Here is a 19,335-nt window from a genome sequence, read left to right as displayed (position 1 = left end):
GCTTGTATAAATATAAATTAATTTATGTTAATTTAACTACCTTCAAAAAATTACCGAACTTACTCTTTTAAAAAAGAGTCGGTCTACGCTTAGATCTTTAAAACTACACAGCTGATTTCATTGTGGTTTTCATCAATAGATAGAGTGATTCAGGAGGAGGGTGTAACTACTAAATGTTTATTACAATGCATAACAAACCCTATGGTCGCTAGTTGAAAATAAATTATCAAAAATTATACTATTTAGTTTGTTGTTGTTTAATAAAGCGAAAATGTGTTTTTTTCTTGTTATACTATTCTTCAAAAGATTCTTATAAGTATTGAATGAGTATCACATTTGCCGTATTTTAAAACAGAAGGTAACATAGTAGGTAGTAAAATTATAGTATTATCAATACATCATTATAAGTGTAGCAAATTATAAAGAGGTATTGTTTGCTAACGATTTTACTACGCATGATTGAGTAGTAAAGTTATAAGAAATTATGTTTAAACAGATGCTTATCTGATCGGCTAAATAATGGAAAGATAGTTCAAAATGTATTAAGGCAAATTATTTCTTTTGATGACCAAAACTCACTCAACAGGGGATAATGCGGCCCTTAGCAGAGAATCCCTCTAGATTACTAATATAAAACCGAAGAGTTTGTTTCGTTAAACTCTGTAATCTTAGCAACTAACTGGTCCGATTTGTAAAATTGTATTGAATAGCTCATATTGGTCAGCTGGTAGAGAATGCCACATGGCATTTTAGCCTTTTTGTACGGTTTTTTTTTGTGTGTGCAATAAAGTTTTGAAATAAATAAATACAAGCCTATTTTATCGAGGAAAGCTATTTGTACCATCACGCTACGAGCAATAGTAGCAGCATCTATGAAAAACGTTGCGACACCCGGGATTTTTTTTTTCAAATTATTTTCACGCGTACGATGTAGCCGATTCAGATAACTTTATTTTTATAAATATGGTCTTTAATTTCTTACGAGTTTGTTCCTTTTACACATCTTTTTATAGGATCATGTTTGCTCATTAGAGAATGCTGGCTTCATATACCTATTAAGAAGATACGAGTAGGTACATTGTTTCATGACTAAATAGGTACTATTGGAATTTTTCGCCCAATCCTTCTGAAAACTACATGAAACTTTCAACTCAGTATGTAAAAATATTTCTAGTGATTGTCGGCTTTGTGTGATATAGTGAGATACCTACAGAGTATCTATCTGCCTAAGTCCTTGATATATACGCAAAAATATTTTAATATAATTTTAAGAAATCCTCTTTAGATAACCAAAGTAAAAGTTATCGCCATATTCTGCCAAATCATCTTAATCGCAATTACTGCTATTACATTTTGAACTGAAATCCATAGTCTTTAAGGTCCAAGAAGATATACATGCGAGATGTTTACGATGCCTCGCCGAGTGATCTTGAACGAAATCAGTGTCGTTATCGAGTGACCCCGCCATTGAGATGATTCGCTCAATTTGTTCGTATCGCACATGGAAAACAACAGTGTGGTAACTCAAAAAAACTATTTTTTAGATTGTCACACTGGAAAAAATGTTTGGTTACTGCTTACATATCAAAAGTGACCACCGTACACTTTGGTTATGAGGGACAAAATGTTGTGTAAATTAAACAAATGATTCTGGAGTGAGCTAGACTTAGTTTGATTATAGTTAGACACTTAGTTCGGTGGTCACTTTTGTTGTGTAAGCAGTAACCAAACATTTTTTTCAGTGCACAACTTCATATTATGTGGTCGTCCTATGGCTGAAATGATGATGATAAGTCATCGAATTTATTCCCAATAAGATTATTCGCTCAATTTGTTCGTAACGCACATAGAAAACAACAATGTGGCAACTCAAAAAAAGCTGTTTTGAGATAATCTTTATGTCGTCAGATTTATGGCTCGTGAGCGGAAATTTTTACATTAAATGGAAAACAACGGTGTACTAACTCAGAAAAAAAAGTTTTTCTGAGATAATCATTATCCTATACGTTATAAGATTTATACCTTGATTTGTGTGTTGCTGTAAAGCTACTTTTTAAAATTAAAAGCATTTTTACAATTAGGTATTTGTACTGATTATGACCTTCTCAGGAATAAAAGAAGACACTAAAATAAATGAAAAATAAACATTGTAGTTAACTCGTAGACTCATTTGTATTAAAATTTTACTTTAAGATATCTAGTAAAAGTTGTACTATTGACTTCAAATTATAAAAACCCACTGACGTACATACTTGTTTCTTAACACAGCTTTGTAAATAATTCAAAAACTATAAAAAAATACTTACTGCAATGTTGATAATTCATTCACGATTATCACTCTGTAGTTTATGGACGTGCTAAGTGTGAATCATTACCAATATGGAAACGTTAATACAATTAGGATTTTGATAGATTTTAGCGGAGTTCATAGAGTAGACCTTGCTTTTTTCATCCTCAATACTGTTCAATTTTGTAACTTTTGTTACTTTTACCGAATTTTGACTTTTAGTCGCGTCTTTACCAACTTGAAATTATTTTCTTACAGAAAGCTCAACCTATATACTTATATTATTCTATTTTTTATGCTTTACAAGGCAGATATTTGACTGCAATCGCTCATGGTGTTAAGCGAGATGCAGTCTAGGATATAAGTACGTAATATAAAACTGAAATCTGGTCAATCCAAGTTATTCAAATTTATGTATGCGAGTCATTTCTACTAGTATCTTAATATGTAAGTCTAGATATTAGCACGTCACTACCTTGTTTAATATACCACGCAATCTTGTATACCCATTCTTATAAGATACACCATACAAGAATGCATGGTAAATTCAGTGAACTGCTCCTGAATCGAATGTACCTACTACTACTATTTATATTTATTTATATTAACCGGCAGACAGTGGTGACTGAGTTTGTTGCGGCGCTTCTTCTCAGCACTTGCCAAATGTTGGTCTCGAAGCGCTGGTAGGGTAAAAAGATTATGAGACATGTAGAGGCTCCTTAAGAGCAAAATGACGATTTGTAAGAACTATTTATTAGTCTAAACAAATAAAGAAATTTTGACTTTGACTTTGACTTTGAAAATTTTCATCTAAATCCGTTCAGAAATTTTTGCGTGAAAGAGTCACAAATATCCATCCAAAAAACACATTTATAGTGGCAAAATAGAAATAACTACAAGTGTAGGTATGCCTAGGCTAATTTGCAAAGTCTATGCATAATAAGTGTAGAAATAAAGAAAAAAATAATTAGCTTATAAATAAACTAAACTATAGTAGTTTTTAGAGGCGTACGGCTTGTAACTGATATCTTTAGGCTTTTAATTGAATCGATGGGGTCAAAGAAGAGACTCAAATAGATGCCAGAACTTGAGGGTGACTTTGGGTCGCAAAAATAGGTCAATTTAGGTAAACAAGGTTGACAGACTAGATAAAAAGTTATTGTTATAGGAGAAGCAGTAGGTATTGTGAATTCATAAAGGCGAGTATAGTAATCACGTGTTATTCACTTATATTCATTTGTTTTGGACTACAGCCTCCGACGCAAAAATAGGGCTTTTATGTGTTTGACCGCTGTGCTTCTGACTATGAGCTTAACAGTTTTCTTATTTGACAAATCATTTTTAATTAACTCCACCGCTGCTAGACTGTTATGATGAGCCCTCTTGTAACGTAAGCATTTTTATGTATGTAGCTATCCCTAATTTTTATGTGACCCCTATGAAAACCAATTCCTGTTATGTGTTAGCATAGGAGTCACTTAAAAATTAGGGATTGATGGTGAAAACGGGCATTAAATTGTAATAAAAAAATGACTGTTAGTATAACGATGTAATTTAATGACAGCTGTTTGTTAAACAGTTAAATACAGACTTTTAGATAGAAACAGCCTTTTCAATCTAAATTTTCAAGTATTATTAAAGGTGAAGGCTGGTATTTTTATTACCTAACAAGGATGTCGTCTTCCGCTCCAGTCGGTCCTTTGATGTAGTAACTAGATAGAGCTCGCCAATAACCGCGTGCAACCGGTTCGTTTGTATAAAACCGATGTTATCTCGTATGTACAATAATGTACGTTATCACAATTTAGTCAGCTTTGTTTGAATTACCATTTAGCACTTAAGATTCAAAAATGTAGTACATACATGTTATGTTACGGATCCGATTTTTTTTACCACCTTGGTGGTAAAAAAAATATTGTATAAAAAATATATTGTTCAATCAAATCACATTGAGTTGATTTGATTGAACAATAAAAAAATGTGCTTGAATCAAAAATTCCTAAGTATCGCATCAATAAATTTAAATACTATAAACTTTTGGAAAAGAGGTCGACAAGGTCGACGGTGGTGATTGAGTTTCATTACACAGAGAACATTATTTTTCTGACACAGTACTTAATCTTATCATAAATTCTTAATACATCTAAATATATAAAAGGAGAAACTGACTGACTGACTGACAGATCAACGCACAGCCTAAACGTCTAAACGTAGGCACTTGAAATTTGGAAGGGACGTAGCTTAGGTACCGTAGAGGTGCACTAAGAAAGGAATTCCCGAAATTCCCACGGAAACGGGAATTAGCGGGAAAAACAGGATTCACGCGTACGAAGTCGCGGGCGGCCGCTAGTATGAAATGAAACTTTAAACTCGGCTTTAACTCAAGTCTAGATTAATAATCGTCGTCCACTGCTAGACCAAGGCCTCACAAGGATTTTCACAAAGACCTGTCCTGCGCTGCCCGCATCCAGGCACCTCCCGCGACCTTCACCAAATCGTCGGTCCATAGTGACCCAGTCTACGATTGACCTAAACAGTGCCGTAAAACCAACTGTTCGCATGTCAATCAAAAATGTTAATAGGATAGCTATAATAGTAAAACATGAGTTACTCAACAATCCATCATCTAACTATTGAGAAGCCAAAGATATTTCAATCAGAATCAATCGCATTATAATATTATTGAAGCATTTTGTTTATACGATAACAACTCACCATACAAATGTAAATATTTACATACAAACCATACTTGAGTTATCATTCCTTGAGCTCTAATGAGAATCTGTTTGACCACTAATCAGAATTTTGATCTGTAATAAATCTACAATAATATATAGCGCAATAAAACATACACACCATTACCATAAACATAGATAGACTTACGCCCGTATTCACAAACATATATGTATAAACATCCTAAAATGTTTGTCTAAGTACATTGTACCTACACTGTTCGTTCGTTTGTTCGTTTCAGCCGAATAACGTCTACTGCTGGACAAAGGCCTCCTCCAAGGTTTTCCACAATGAACGGTCCTGCGCCACATGAACTAATCACAGAGCACTAGTCATTGCTGTGCGTACGATTTGCTGCTTTTAAGCAAGCATCGTTTGTGAATACGGGCGTTAGTCTAGTATTGGAAGACGGTGATGTATTCGCTATCAATAAAGGCGCAAACATAAATTTTAACTGTGTATTTTTTTTAAACTACAATAAAATAAAAACCCTTTTCCACACTTACTAGGTTTAAGTATCTGGGATGGAGGACTATTTTTCCACTAGCTTTTGCCTGCGGCTTCACCCGCGTGATTTAATTTGACACACATCGTCATAAATTATAGCCTATATGTTATTCTGGGTTATACACAATAATACTGTAAAGTTTCATCAAAATCCGTTTAGTAGATTTTGCGTGAATGAGTAACAAACATCCAGACATCCAAATTTTCGCATTTATAATATTAAGTAGGATAGTAGGATTCCAGTCACTAAATTGTATTCATAAAGCACCCTGATTCCGTATACGTAGTAATTAATTTAGTAGATATCATTTTTTTAGATATTAACTGTTTCGATCAATTTCAAAGGAATTGTCTCTATCACAATTATAATCGCTATCAAATTGAAAGCCATTGATTCAAAGTGAACTAATGGCTATCACACCTAGTGGAATGAGCCAATGTCTTGTACATTTGAAGAGGCGGCCGTACGAACCAATTCAATGTAGGTAGGTATTTGTACACATCCTTGATATTATTAAAGTCTAAGAAGGAAGTAATGAGCCCGTTTGTATGTACAATGAGGCAATGGCTTCAACAATACAATTGTTACGATTATTGTGTACTTCGGTTATTAAAATGTTGATGATAATCAAATGTATCTGATTAACTCTTGCTAGTTTAGCATACAATCATATTATGATAGTGTTGGGTATATAAATTAAACTTGGTTCTTTTATAGAGCTACTAGCTTTTGCCCGCGGCTTCACCCTCGTGAAATTTAGTTTGTCACAGATCGTCATAAGTAAATTATGACCTATATGTTATTCTGGGTTATAAACAATAAAACTGTAAAGTTTCATAAAAATCCATTCAGTATTTTTTGCGTGAAAGAGTAACAAACATCCAGACATCCAAACTTTCGCATTTATAATATTAGTAGGATATCACGCACCCCGCAGACTACAGAACTATCGGCCGATAGTTATGTTGGACTGTTAATCAGTATGACCATGTATGGAAGTACGCACAATACACCGATTTATTAAAGGCCCCGATTCCTAATACAAATTGGCAGCCGATCAAGACCAAGCTGTAGGCCGACTAAAAGTCTATACGCCCGTATTTACAAACGATACTTGCTTAAATAAAGCAGCAAATCGAACGCACAGCGTTGATAAGAGCTCTGTGTTTGGTTCGTGTGACACGGTATGCGTCCTCGCGCACTGTGAGACCTCATAGTTATGTTTGTGAATACGGACGATAGTCTGCAGGGAGTCGAAAATTTGGTTAAAATCGGCTAATTTTACTATAGGTACCTACTATTGCAATAGTATTTTTTCCCAATGGGGTATAAATAATATTAATGATTTCACCAGTATGCGCAAACAAGTCCATAACTTATCATGTTCTACGACATAAGAATGTGAAATCCATTTCACTTTGCTAATAACTATTTCAATATTAGTCAGATGGATATAAGAGTATCCATTTATAAAGAATATTAGTTTTTATGAAACGAATAAGTATTCGTAACAGGAGAATTGCTGTGCTGAATTAAAAACAACGTTTTCACTTACAATTTAAATAAACAATACCTATTTCTAATTTAAGATATAAATTAATTGTCTACGGGCTTGTAATTAATGACAAGTGACCGTAAACAAGATAGTAGCTCTAATAAAACTAATGAAAATTTAAAAAATCCTATTACCTAATAGGCTTAATAGTTCAATAGATGACCGGGCAAACTTGGTACCGCCTATGTTCATAATGTAGTGGATTCTAATGTTGACAGAATTTTTCAAATCGTTCCAATAGTTTCAGAACTAATTCAGTAAAAAAAAACTTTTCTCTATAAAATATTAGTGTAGGTAGATTCATCAGTTTATTTTTTCTGTAGCAAATAATTAGGGACGCCTTTTTATAGGGAATTATTTCTAGGCAAACCAGGTCATAATACCAAATGCCTAAAATCGAATAAAAACGGGGGAATTTGCTTCTTTATATACCAAAACCGTTAAAGGGGCTGATGCAGTAAAAATTTATAGGCCAATAACTTTAGCACGCTCCGATTGAGTATAAAGGAAGACGTTATATAAAACGGGTCTGTTGTTTTTGTCTTGTGGAAAATTTAACAGTTTTGGGAATATTTTTACTTACTAGATTTTACCAGCGACTTTTCTAGACTTTTGTATGTCTTATGATGCTTAAAACGCCTATGACGCACGTCGCTTCACGTTAGAAATCGGAGATTTATAATTTCTCCTGTAAATACTTGTGCAATATTTACTGGAGCCTAATTTTTTTGGAATACCTTTTAAAACTTTGTTTAAAAACCACCAAAAAAATTAGAGGAAACTATAACGTTACTTGTTCACTAAATAAATTTTATTGTTAATACTTAATTACTACATAATTTATTGATTTCAAATCAACAAAATCTGAGTTTGGTAGTATTTCATGTAATTGAAAATGAATCGACATCTAAGATTAAAATGAAGTGCTTTTGATATAAAGTCATTTCTCGGAATTAAAATATTATCCAACTCGTAGATTGTGACTCGATTCGACTCGATTTAAACCAACACATTAATTAATCGGACTGCATGTCACAGTATTTTCCGAATCAACATTCAATAAAAGCCAAATTAAGTTTTATAACCTTCAGTAAATATTTTCCAACGGTTTCCAATATTGACTCTCATTTGTTTCACTAACCTTTCCCCATGACTTTGTCCATGGCACAACAAAGGCAAAATTGGAACTAATAAACCAATATTGATTGTAGTGCCCTCTTGTCAATGTCATAGCATTATTCTGTCTAATGGCTTCATGTCGAGTGTTTAGAGCAGTGGTTCTTAACCTTTAAGTCACGAGGGACCATTTACCAAATTTCTGTCTTGTCAGGGACCACCTTTTTTTTTCAAATCCTATGAAAGGGGTGGTCGATTCGCCGATCTGTGCGCCGTTTGCGTTGTGTTGACTCGACTCATCACGTCACGTCACGTGGACCACTTGGAATGCCTCCAGGGAACATCAGTGGTCCGCGGACCACCGGTTAAGAACCACTGGTTTAGAGAGACACGGTGGACAGTGTAATTTGAAGTTTGCCAGTGATAATTTAATTTATTTATTCTTTCATAGCTGGTACGGTTCAGTGTTGGACAACTATTCGCTTGATGAGTTGTCGTCTATACAACAATTTAACAGCGCACGTGACGCTCATGTGATTCTAAACAAACCTACTACGTAAATTAACCATAGTAAATATTTACAAATTTTCTTAGAAGCGTGATGTTAGATATTGATCCCTAATGGGTCGTATTTGAAACGATTTTATACACTGATCAAGACTGAACACGTGCAAAATCAATCCCTACTAACAAGGTATTATGGTACTAATTTGATTGTACTTATCTGAAGTTAGGCATTGATTAATGTTTGAAACGGACTACCATTGAGAAGATTTCCCTCCAAATCCGCCATCAGAAAATATGAATCGCCAAAAAATTACCGAAAAACCTGAGTATTTTGTCAAATCAAGTTCATCACGGGACACGATTCGTCTTAATCTACTTTAGCATGATATTCAACTTTTCATTGATAAAGGGCACTCTACATAATGTTGTTAGAGCCTTTTATGAAACGTTTTATGGACACTGTCTAAAAAGCTTAATTTCCAACTATTTGTGTGTTTATCTCAACATTCTACTGTACTGCTACTATAATTTGTCCACTATATCTATATATATAAAAGAAAGTCGTGTTAGTTACTCCACTTATAACTCAAGAACGGCTGAACCGATTTAGCTGAAAATTGTCAGGGAGGTAGTTTAGAGCCAGGAGAAGGACATAGGATACTTTTTATCCCGTTCGAAATAAAAAAAAGTCTGCTTATTTATTGCCATTAAGGCGGAACAAAGTTCGCCGGGTATCAATAACTAGCAGCCTCCCGCGACTTCATACGCGTGGACCCTGTCTACCCCTTTAGGAGATGAATTTTGAAAAATCCCGTCTTATTGAGCACCTACGTTCTAAAAGGAACCCCCATGCAAAATTTGAGACTCCTAGCACTTGTAGTTTCTGAGATTTCGTGATGAGTCAGTCCGTGAATCAGCCAATCAGAGACCTTTCGCTTTTATAGATAAATATTAGTTAGCTTAATCATGATCATCATCATCAGGGCATTTAGTCTCCACCGTAGGAACATGAATCTCTCTAATTTACTGTGGAGGACTTACTATAAACTCACCACTCTACAACCCTGGCCAAAAAGAATAAAAGACCTTAAATTTAAAATTCGATGGGTGATAGAAAGGTGCTATAGATGAGATAATATACATAATCATTCTTTGGCCCCTAGCATCTATTCCTCTTAAAAAACCTCAAGAATAACGACCTTTATTCAACATGGCGGTGTGCCAAATCATCAGTCGAGCAGGTTATTGAGTGGTTTTGGATGGAGTGATCGCGTTAGTGGTTTGGTTTGATGCAGCCTCTAACGCTGTTAAGCAGCTGCGAAGCCTAATAGAGCGCTTAATAAACTAAATTGTTACACTCATACTGGGTCAGACCTAATCCACTATGAGAATAGGGATGATGACTGGGTTATGAAATCGAAATTCTATTTAGTCCGTCAGACAGATAATAAAAAAAAATTAGACACACATTTTTAATTTTTTTTCATAATCGAATAATTACAGTATTATATTGAGTAGAAATGTCGCGTGACGTCACTTTTGAGTAAAATTTCAACTCGATGTAACACTGTTGTTATTTAAATATGAAAGAAAATAAAAAATATAAGTCTAATATTTTCTAATATATCTGTCTGACGGACAAATACTTAATTGAAATGTTGTCATCTAGCCTATTAGGTTAGTTAAGTTAGTGCCATTTTCTTAATTACTTTTATACTGCAACACTATGATTGGTGTAAGCTTAATTACTTTTTTAGTTTGGTTTGTGTACTTCAATTAGCTTTGTCGTCTTATTGGCGCTTGCCTTTTGCTTAGACAGGCTATTTTAAAGTCAACTAAGGAAGATTGAATGTTATTATTTTTATGAAAAGAAAACTTTTTTACGTCCCTTAATAGAAATACGTTTTATGAGTTTTCATCTCAACTAATCTATATCTATTATATAAAAGAAAGTCGTGTTAGTTACTCCACTTATAACTCAAGAACGGCTGAACCGATTTAGCTGAAAATTGTCAGGGAGGTAGTTTAGAGCCAGGAGAAGGACATAGGATACTTTTTATCCCGTTATTTATTGCCATTAAGGCGGAACAAAGTTCGCCGGGTCAGCTAGTATCTAATAAATAGGAAAACGTAATACTTTGTTATCTATCTTGTCTAACAATGGATAATTTAATAATACTTATCAACGCTGTTTCATCTCTTTCTATGTTACTATAGTATAAAAGACAGCTATCCAAGTAAATATCATTTCCTCAGATTCCCTACTAATATTACCTTCAACACAGAAAGTAACTTCTTATCAAAACAACTTTGTATTAACACTTTTAAAACTTGAACATGTTCAAACAACAAACAATATTTGCAGAGAAAACTCATAACATGAAGTTAGCTAGTATGCAATCCTACTCTTTGATAAGTTTTGTGGTTGTACATTCGAGTAGTTAGAAGATAGTGGTGTATGAAATTTTCAACTTGCTTTTTCTCTGTTCACGAGTCGATTTAATAGAAAAGTCTTCTAACATTGATTTAAAAATAATTATTCAAAAATGACGAAAATATACCCGATATATCTCTGAGCAAAGTAATTACAACCACTAAGAATCAAGCAACAAATTGATTCTGAAAGAACTTATTTTCTATCCTAACTCCATTATGTAACGAAATGGGATTCACTTCCAATAGATTTAACGCGTCACCTTATCGAAGACAATTCTACAGCATTCTATTAAAAATACACCATACTTAGACGACTGGCTTGATATGTGTTCAAAACTTTTCATTCGATAATCTAAATACAATCTAATATTAACACTAGAAAGGCCGCCGTCCCATTTTTGTCCCACTCGCGAGTTTGATCAGCTCTAACTTTTTTATTTTTCAACGAAAGTCCATGAAACTTTTTGACTTTTTCTGATTTATTGAATTTTATAATTTTTTAATGTTTTTGATAATATAACATTAATAGAAATTTTTTTAAAATCGGTTTTACCTAGAAGCGCCACTGGGTCAATTTTGTCCCACCCTGGTATTTGCCACAATAATTCGACGAAGAGTCCTTTTTTCGAAGAGATACGAAAGTGGAGAGGTGAGGAGAGTTTAGGTGACTCGTGACAATGCAGAAATGTAAATATATTGTACTAGTTTTTGCCTGTGACTTCACCCGTGAGAAATTAAGTTTATCATAGAAAGACCTAATTTCTTGACACTTATCGTTGCTTTTTGACCAAATAACTGAACATTATTCTAAATTATAGCCTATATTATGTTATTCTGAAGTATTAACAATAAAATTGCAAAGTTTTATTAAGATCGGCTTAGTATTTTTTGCGTAAAAGAGTGAAAAAACATCCATCGATCTAACCATGAATCCATACTCACTTAGTTCAAGTTCTAGGCATATATCCACCTATTCATCCATCCTATCCATTCATCAGTCCATCCATCCTTCAATTCATCAATATTTATTAACTTTTACATTTATAATATTAGTAGGAAGATGGCCTCTAGACATAAGCCAGTTCATACATTGTATGATTTGATACATTTTTAAAATGTGTGACTTATAAAATTTTGAAGATTAAACGTACATAATTTTCATTGTAATTGGTCAAAAACTTCATTGTTTGTGTACAGATAACAGAAAAATAACCATACCTATAGAAATTCCTAAACACATAGTACACCAGATAGACAAAAAACCATACAAAAAAACTTTGTGCAAAATGTGCACTATTATTTTTAAGATATTTATTTTTTCTTTAAAAATAATAATGACTAGTTAAAGTAGTAATTTCATGATTTTAATACAGTATACCACCACGTAATATGTGACTATTTTTAAATGAAACCAAAAATATCTAAATTTTAATAATTCCAAATTAAAATTGAATACATTTATATTTTTAAAGAATTAAGTACATATTGTTTTAACCACATAGATAAACCTTTTTTTAAGGATACTACAAATAGTTTTAACCATAATATTCATGCCTGAAACTTAAAAAATGTTACAAAATACATGCTGGGACAAAATTGACCCAGCGGCGCTTTTAGGGGGGTCGTAATCTTCGGCACTTCTAGTGTTAACGTAAAGACGTTGATGCGAAATAACATTGCACGGTTATAAAAAAGCTACAATCTAAGTTATAAAGCAAGGTGTGGTTATTTCAATAAGCAACTTTATTGTACACTAAGGGAAGTGCGCCCTTAACGAGGTGCTTTTATGGCTGTTTTACGACTGAGGCGACCAACTTAGCTGTACTGGATGAAAAAGTGGGCGCTCTATGACAAATGACGGTCGACGACCTTTTCAGGACTGTTTGAGCAATTGGGTTGTTTTTTCTAGAAGTCTAAAAGAAATTGCCACTATTACAAATGATCTAAAGTCCCATAATGGCAAACGATAAGTGTCTCTTCTTTGGCAGAGTGATCGTGGTCGTCACACCTGGTTTGGTGGCAAGCTTCACTATCCGTCGCCCTTCCTCACGAATTGCTGCCTTTCTTGTGCACTCGTGGAGTGGACCACTGAGTGCGGTTTTGACCTGATCGGTCTAGCGCATGGGCGACCTGCAGCGCGCTCTTGTGCCTTCAACCTTCCCCTGCACGACAAGTCTTTATGGTTCCTTCCTAGGCCGCTACCAACCGGGCGATGTGGAAATCATTAGTGGAGGCCCATGTTCAGCAGTGGACGTCCTGTCGTCCTGTGGCTGTAATGATGATGATAATGATTATGAAGTAAAGTGGCAGCCATTGCTAGATTTATTTAAATCAAGTAATGTTTACATTCTGCGTATCTTCGTTATTATGTCACTACAATCTACATCAATGGCAAGAGTTTATCTCGCTGACCGCACGAGCATGATTAGGTATTACGTATAAGTTATAAGCATTGGACAAACCCAATTATTATTTAAGTTATTTACGTCATGAGTCAAATATTAATTGATTACTGTAAAGTTTTTAGTTGCCGAAAAACTAGACACAATAGAAAATCTATTTTGTGATAAGCAGAGAAAAAATTACAAATAATATTATATACATATATAATTTTTACTAACTAGCAGAGCTTATGCTACCTATAGCATAAGCTATAGGTACCTATAACTACTAGACAACAGATTCAGTATCAAGTTCTTACTAAATCTTTCAATCTCACTATTAAATTCAAATTAACGCTTTGTATGGTAGTTACATACTCATAAATTAAATAGGGATTTAGTACGATCATACTACCTACTAGAAGAAGATAAGATGGGAGGGACTTCCCACAGTAATGTTTTGGTTTCCAGGAATTCATATGATACGATGCTTTATTGCAGCGCTCGTGATCTTTAAACGAACACGTTTTCCGCAATGTTTCTATTATAAGTGTGTTTTATACAGTGTGAGTCACGTTAAAGTGTACATATGAAAATATATAAAACTAGACCTATTTTTATCGACAAAAAAGAGGTCAAAATTTTTTTGAGATTTTTTTAAATTTTTATAGATTTTTTTTTCTTCCAATTACTTATTGTAAAGAAAACGTAATAACTTTTAAACTAAGCGGTATATCCTGATAAAATAAAAACAGTAATAATGCTAAATAATAGGTGATACTAAAAAAATACATAAAATACCCTCAAAATGCCAACAAATAATAAAAAAAGATACTTTTTGAAAAAAATCTGCTTAAAAATTCGTATTTTTTTGGTTATTTCATAAATTTCTCCAAAAAATGCCCCATTAACAGGTGGTTTTTATTGCTTTTTATTATTCTCCATCGTATTACTTTTGTAAAACCAAAAATCGCATGTCTCTATCCCTATCACAACGTTTGCAATGATCGTTTGAACAAAGCCTCTACGGGCGCGCCATTCAACGCTTTGTTAGCAACGAAACTGAAAATGGCTCTAGATTTGTAATTTTGATAAAAACAAGTTAGATTTCAAATAAAAACAAAAGATTTCGAATTTTATTTAAAAATAAAATTGTCTCTACCTGTAGCGGAGAATAATGTTGTGGCAGGCCTTTGTTCAAACGATCATAGCAAATGTTGTGATAGGTATAGAGACATGCGATTTTTGGTTTTACAAAGATAATACGATAGAAAATAATACAAAGTAATAAAAACCACCGGTTATATGGGCATTTTTTGGAGAAATTTATAAAATAACCAAAAAAACACGAATTTTTAAGCAGATTTTTTTCAAAAAGTATCATTTTTTATTATTTGTTGGCACTTTTTGTGTATTTTATGTAGTTTTTTAGTATTGCCTGTTATTTAGCATTATTACTGTTTTTATTTTATCAGGATATACCGTTTAGTTTAAAAGTTATTACGTTTTCTTTACAATAAGTAATTTGAAGAAAAAAAATTCTATAAAAAATTAAAAAAAAATGTCAAAAAATTTTTGACCTCTTTTTTGTCGATAAAAATAGGTCTAGTTTCATCTATTTTCATATGTACACTTTAACGTGACTCACACTGTATAAATAAATAAATAAATAAATATCCTTGGACATTTTACACTGCGCCGCTAGTCCCAAACTAAGCAAAGCTAGTACTATGGGTACTAGACAACGGATATAAACATACTTAAATACTTTTTTTTTGTAAATACATAGGTACATTTATACATAGAAAACACCCAGACCCGTCACAGAAATTAAAATTCATCATTTCAATTTCTGCCCGACCGGGAATCGAACCCGGGACCTCTTAGCATAGTAGTCCGTTCTGAACCACTACACCAAACGGCCGACAAATATGAATGCTAGAATTATATTTTTCTGCGCCACAAAAATTCCAGAAAAAATAAGCTTATTATTAATTGACTGACGTATTGTATAATTAAGTTACTGAACTTCCACTGATTTTTTTTTATATTTCAGCACTAACTGATCTCCCAAAATGTTGACAGGCCAAGCACAGCACAGTACACATAATAATAAGGTGCTTGGTTAACTACTACACAATCTGAGGCTGAGTTGCACCAACTTACTTTCACCACAACTTTCACCGTAACTTTAACAATAACCGGTGCTTTTTGTACTGAGTTAGACAGATTTTTTACGTTTGTTAAAGTCAAAGTAAGATGGTGCAACTCAGTCTTAATGTAACAAAAATGTAAAATTTTAAATTATAGTTAAAAACATCAACCTAAAAAGCTCCTCACAACAAAATGACCGCTGACCCTTATGAAATTAAACGGGAGCTAATTAAATCTGTACTTGGCAACAAGCAATCTGACATCTGACAGCACAGCAACAGTTTTAATGGCGCCTATCAAAACTTAACCGCTATCTTAATTGTTATGAGTCATTTTACTAGAGATTGCTTTATCAACCACTCTGGGCCCTGGAGTGTGAAAAATGTTATCATTTTCATTTAATTAATCTGCAATGAAGTACTGGAATCGTGTGATAAAGAAGGTAAAATACTTAGTTATTTACCTCGACATAGCATTTTTAAATAAAATCTGTACAACCCTGGTTTGAAAGTGGGCTTCCATTTGGTGAAGACGTTCAACTTGCAAAAAAACTCGTGATATTTTTGAAGATTTAAAAACTATGAAGCTTGATGACGTTCCCATGAGGTTTTAATCTTAGCGATTATTGTTGCCAGCAAATGCCAGGATCTCAAATCAATGGGTATTTGAAACAAAAGAAAAAATTAATAACATTCTATTTTTTTTTTTTTCATTTTCCTATATCTTCTTTTTTATTTTTTCGGTCAGGATTTTCTAGGAGGCCAGGATTTTTTCAATAAATTATAAAAATTAAATTCATTGGAAAATAATGTCCATCGGTAAAATCATAATTCATGCATGAATAAAATAAATCCGCAAGCATGCAATGTCAAATAAATCTGACCAAATGCTCGTTACATATTTACATTTAAAATTGCTGCTGCTATTTGAGTTAGCGAAAAGCGATTATTTTTTAACTGACCGATAAACTATTGTGTCCGTTCGAATAGTAGTGATTTTTTCGCTGAAACTATTATTTAGTCTTTTAATGGACGGAGTAGATCATGAATTTGATCATTTGGAAAATATTGGGATTAGGGGTATTTGCATCAATAGCTTTTTGATTAGATACCAGGATATCGAATGATAATATCGTTAAGTCTGTTACTATCTACCTACTTTACCTACTTTCATGCACAAACACACCTTTGGTACAATATAGGTACAAATCTACACATACTTAAGGCTTGGTATTTCATCTAAAGTAGGTATTTCGCGCTGTTTAAGGCTTGGTATTTCATCTAAAGTAGGTATTTCGCGCTGTCAAAATCTGCGCGCGCAATTCTTCGCCGAAAACAGCGCGTCAAAGAGCTCCCGCCACAATTTCCAGCTACACAGTATAGAAATACGCAGTTGGTTAGGTTAGGTTGACTTCCTTCCCTTCAAGCGTCACACTCACAACACTTTCTAATAGAAATCATATCCAAGTGATACAAATTAAAACACCTTTCAGACTTTTTGGGAATATATTCTAGAATCGAATAAATATAAAATATAACTGCAGAAGTAAACACTGTTCAAAGTGGCCGTGGCGTCCCCCGACCTTCTGGAAGTTACTCTTAGTAGCGATTATTAGAGCTTGGATAGTAAATTTAATTATAGTTGTTGCAATTCACGAAGCTTTGCATGTGGTTAATAACATTAATCAGTATAGGTACGCATCAGTTTTGTTCAGTCTCTTTGTTTATTAATAAATAAAAATATCATACTAAAATTGCAGAAACATATTAATTGTTTGTATTGGTCTGGGTGTTTTCTTTCTATAATATGTATGACGTATGTACGGGGTGCCGTGTGGGGACGGCCGTAAAGAATACCATTCCCCACCGCCAACAGGAGGCGTGTCGTAAGAGGCGACTAAATCCTGTAGCACGAGATGGGCAGCAGCGTCTAGGTGCGAAACCTTATAAAAAACTGCGAGTACTGGCAACTCCCCCCCCCTGATGAACGGCAGAGCTAAAACCAGGCCCCCAGTCTCCGGCAGCCCCGTTGTTCCTGACTACGGTAGCGGTTGGGGTGACGACGGGGCGGGGGGTGCTAAGAATCCCCGGAGGAGGAATAGCTACCACCACAAACGACAACTGGCCCTCGTAACACACAACATCCGCACCCTGAGGTCCGACGAAAAGATTATAGAGCTGGAAGATGAATTAAGTAGGTTGCGATGGAGCATTATAGGGCTATCGGAAGTCCGACGAGAGGGCGAGGACACGATAACCCTGAAATCCGGCAACCTGCTTTACTACCGGGAGGGCGAACAACTGTCCCAAGGTGGTGTCGGGTTTCTCGTCCACAAGTCCCTCATTAACAACATCATTACCATCGGAAGTGTGTCGAGCAGGGTTGCATACCTGATACTCAGAGTATCCAAAAGGTACTCGTTGAAGGTAATCCAGGTATACGCACCGACCTCTACACACCCAGATGAAGAAGTGGAAGCTATGTATGAGGACATAAGTAGGGCCATACATGCAACTAAAACCCACTTCAATGTCGTTATGGGGGACTTCAACGCTAAACTGGGCATGCGAGGTGATGATGAGCTGAGAGTGGGGCAATATGGATATGGGCGACGGAACCCCAGGGGACAGAGGCTGGCCGAGTTCCTGGAAAAGGAGAATCTCTATGCGATGAACTCCTTCTTTCAGAAGCCGCCTCACAGGAAGTGGACCTGGATGAGTCCCGATGGTTCCACGAGAAATGAGATCGACTTCATTATGACCACAAAGCGACGAATGTTTAGCGATGTCTCCGTGATCAACAGGGTGAAAACCGGTAGTGATCACCGGATAGTCAGAGGCATACTAAACATTAACGTCAAGCTGGAGAGGTCCCGTTTGATGAAGTCTACGCTCCGCCCCTCTAATGCTCATATTCACTGCCCCGAGAGCTTTCAGCTCGAGTTGTCGAATCGCTTTGCATGCCTGGAAAATTGCGAGTCAGTGGACGAGATAAATAACAGGTTCGTAGAAACTGTCCAAGCGGTCGGGTCGAAATTTTTTAGACCACGACGTAAAAATAAACCGCAAAAACTATCAGTCTCTTTGTTTATTAATAAATAAAAATATCATACTAAAATTGCAGAAACATATTTGTTTGTATTGGTCTGGGTGTTTTCCTTCTATAATATGTATGACGTATGTACGGGGTTCTGTATCGAAAATTACTATGAGCATAACACGCGGTTATCTGCTTACCTCTGTGCACTCATGGGAGTTTAATCAGAGGTCCCTAGAGTTTGACTTTGAGCTTTGTTTATAGTCATTACGAAGCAGACTGATGGGAAACTGCACTGTCTTGAATTCGAAAGGGCAATTTGACGGTGTTAGGGGAATTCTAGGAATAAATACAGAGTCTCCTCATTGAGATTGAGACATTTCAATTTGAGATTTCACTCGACATTGAACACAATCTGACATGGAGTTTTCAAACACTTGTAAAAATAAAAAGTATTTAAATCAAAGGCACTAAGTGGTATTGATATCAACTTCGAAGAAAATGACTGCCAAAATTACTTTCTACCCGTTCCACACGTCTTTCATGAATTATATTAAGGAATTGTTAACCTAAATTTCAAGTAGATTGAACCAAGGAATCACTTTGTCCCATACAAACTTTG

At 34.7% G+C, this 19,335-nt stretch overlaps 1 protein-coding gene across 1 annotated transcript; it reads left to right on the top strand.

Annotated features, from left to right (window-relative positions):
* Positions 1 to 17,654: 17,654 nt before the first annotated feature.
* On the top strand, positions 17,655 to 18,754 carry LOC114361958 (craniofacial development protein 2-like; the record flags this gene model as incomplete). The annotated part of the gene is made up of 1 exon (XM_028317195.1): positions 17,655 to 18,754. A coding segment is annotated over exon 1 (1,095 nt), but the record flags the coding sequence as incomplete, so codon positions are not given.
* Positions 18,755 to 19,335: the final 581 nt, after the last annotated feature.

Source organism: Ostrinia furnacalis, unplaced genomic scaffold, assembly GCF_004193835.3.
Source record: "Ostrinia furnacalis isolate ACB-3 unplaced genomic scaffold, ASM419383v2 OfSCF0387, whole genome shotgun sequence".
NCBI classification, from domain to species: domain Eukaryota; kingdom Metazoa; phylum Arthropoda; class Insecta; order Lepidoptera; family Crambidae; genus Ostrinia; species Ostrinia furnacalis.
Note: the sequence above shows the minus strand (reverse complement) of the source record. Positions and strands in the feature narration are given on the sequence as shown.